This window comes from Anneissia japonica, unplaced genomic scaffold (assembly GCF_011630105.1).
Source record: "Anneissia japonica isolate Jap-2015-1 unplaced genomic scaffold, ASM1163010v1 scaffold6417_len956965_cov193, whole genome shotgun sequence".
Lineage (NCBI taxonomy): Eukaryota > Metazoa > Echinodermata > Crinoidea > Comatulida > Comatulidae > Anneissia > Anneissia japonica.
Window position 1 is genome coordinate 932,260 of NW_022713977.1, and position 2,220 is coordinate 934,479.

General features: G+C 34.7%; 1 protein-coding gene across 1 annotated transcript in view; it reads right to left on the reverse strand.

Moving 5' to 3' along the window:
* The window catches only part of LOC117108849 (arylsulfatase A-like), a 66,430-nt gene that overhangs the window by 58,321 nt on the left and 5,889 nt on the right, over nt 1-2,220 (reverse strand). Inside the window, exon 3 of the mRNA XM_033251017.1 lies at nt 593-689. Coding sequence (XP_033106908.1) covers nt 593-689 — 97 coding nt within the window. The remainder of the gene's footprint in view (nt 1-592; nt 690-2,220) is intronic.

Here is a 2,220-nt window from a genome sequence, read left to right on the forward strand (position 1 = left end):
AATAATAAGTACTTCCTTGGTCTTGAGAAAAGTAACAAAACAAAAATAAATTTAAAAATCTGATGGATCGTACACTACTTCGACAGCTAAAACACTTAGAGAACAAGTACATTTTTAATCGCACATGTACGCCAATGGTAACATTATAAATGAAGAATGTATTGAATAGCTAATAACATAAGCACAGTGCCATTATCACCAATTGATATAGAATAGTTAGAAGGGGAATTTACGTGCAATAATATGACACTGCAGTTAAGTCAATGCAACTTAACGAATCTCCAGGTAATGATCGCATTACTGTAGAATTTCATAGTCATTTCTGGGAAGAAATGGGACCTATTAGATTCACTAATTTATGGTTTCACACAGAACTAATTTTCTATGACACAAAGAAGAAGTATAATAAATCTGGTTTATAAACAAGGTGAACCGGAAAATATCAATAATTGGAGAAAAAGTCTCTACTTAATATTGACTATAAAATTGCAGCAAATTCTCTATAAAAACGGCTACAAATTGTTATAAAATCTAAAATAAACACAATACGCCAGACTTTACCACTAAGATTATTAATGAATATCGTACTTACAGGATCTCCACTGAAGGATTGAAACTTATATTTGAATTCAAGTTGATTGCATAGCAATCAATGGTAAAGCCTTCACATCGGCATCCAGCTGGACAATCTGAGAAAACAAAAAGAAATCTTAGCTCGTTAATGCTTATGAATTATAAAACATTATGAAACTACGAGACTGTTGTACATGGGTAGAGAAATTGTCAATATGATTACGACGGCAGTGGGTGTTTATACAACGAAAGACCGAAGACCCAAAAACCAAGACTCATATTGTTTTCTCTTTTATTTTATTAATAATATACACCATTCTATCACAAAATTTAAATTACGAGATTATTTGGACGTCTGTTTGAGAAACTTCATGTTTTCATTTTATAGACACCCTTAAACCAAGACCGATGACCTGCAAATCGAACATCTCCAATTACTCCTCAGTTATCTTATTGAAAGTATTTCAAAATCGTCATCTATTGAAACCAATGTCATTAATTCATCGGAATAAGATGAGGAATATTAAGAAATAATTAAGGGTCTTCGTTTTATATACAACCCTTCGTTATTTCTTGATATTACCCATTAAATTCCGAGTAATCTTTTGTAGGCACCCATATAGGGCTCTATAAAATGGAAAACAGGAACTTCAAACGAGGAAGGTGAGGCTTCTTAAGGTGACGTCATACCCCTGGCATCATTATCACAGTTTCACACAGAGTGACATCAAACACATGAAACGTGATTCCTTACACCTTAGGGCACCTTACACGTACCTGTGGTGTTTACGATCGTCTAATGTGGTGCCTGTGATTTGGAAGAAATTGGTCTGATATAGCTTTAGATTGTCGAAAAAGATATGGCATTATATTTACATTATGAAACGACTAGCTAGAGGTCGAGAGTGCCAGACCTGATCTAGCCCGAATAGTGATATACAGTACTAGTGCCTAGTGTACAAACATGAACTAAGCAGAAGCGGTCGGTCTTACCATGGTCTTACCTTGTATGCACTGTTTATGGGAATCCTACCTGGACAAAGGAGTTTTAATTATTTGATTTGCCTGGAATGGTCTAACTACGCAAAGCAATGATTATGAATCATTCTGTTATATTATAATCACGGATATGCCCTAATTATATTAATGGCCTATGAAGAGTCATCTCTGATTTTTACACATTTTTATGAAAATTTAGTAGAGATGGTTGAAGTGGAACGTCAGTTTTTGAATGTGAGAAATATCACCATGAGTACAGTAAAAGGATAATACAAATGTGAATGTATTTTTAGACTACTTTTGTTGTTTCTTCTTAAAAAAAATAGTGTCTACTTTTATTGTGGTTGATTTGACCTTTTGGCATCCTCAAAAATTGTCCCCGTCCACTTAAAGAGTGTCCCTTATTATGGGGTTGGCTGTAGTGTTATATACAATATGTTTCCCCTCGTTTCATCTAAAGTGTTCCCTTAATATTGGTGTCCAAAAGGAGGAGTTCTACTGTATCTTCTTGAGTGCTCGTTAGAAGATCAATACTTAGATGACATCAGTGACATCAATTTTTGATATCTATTTCTTCGCCATATACGTTATGCCGGGGCGTATGCAGCATTTGGCGGTAAAGGTGTGCGTGAGAGTCCACACTGATGT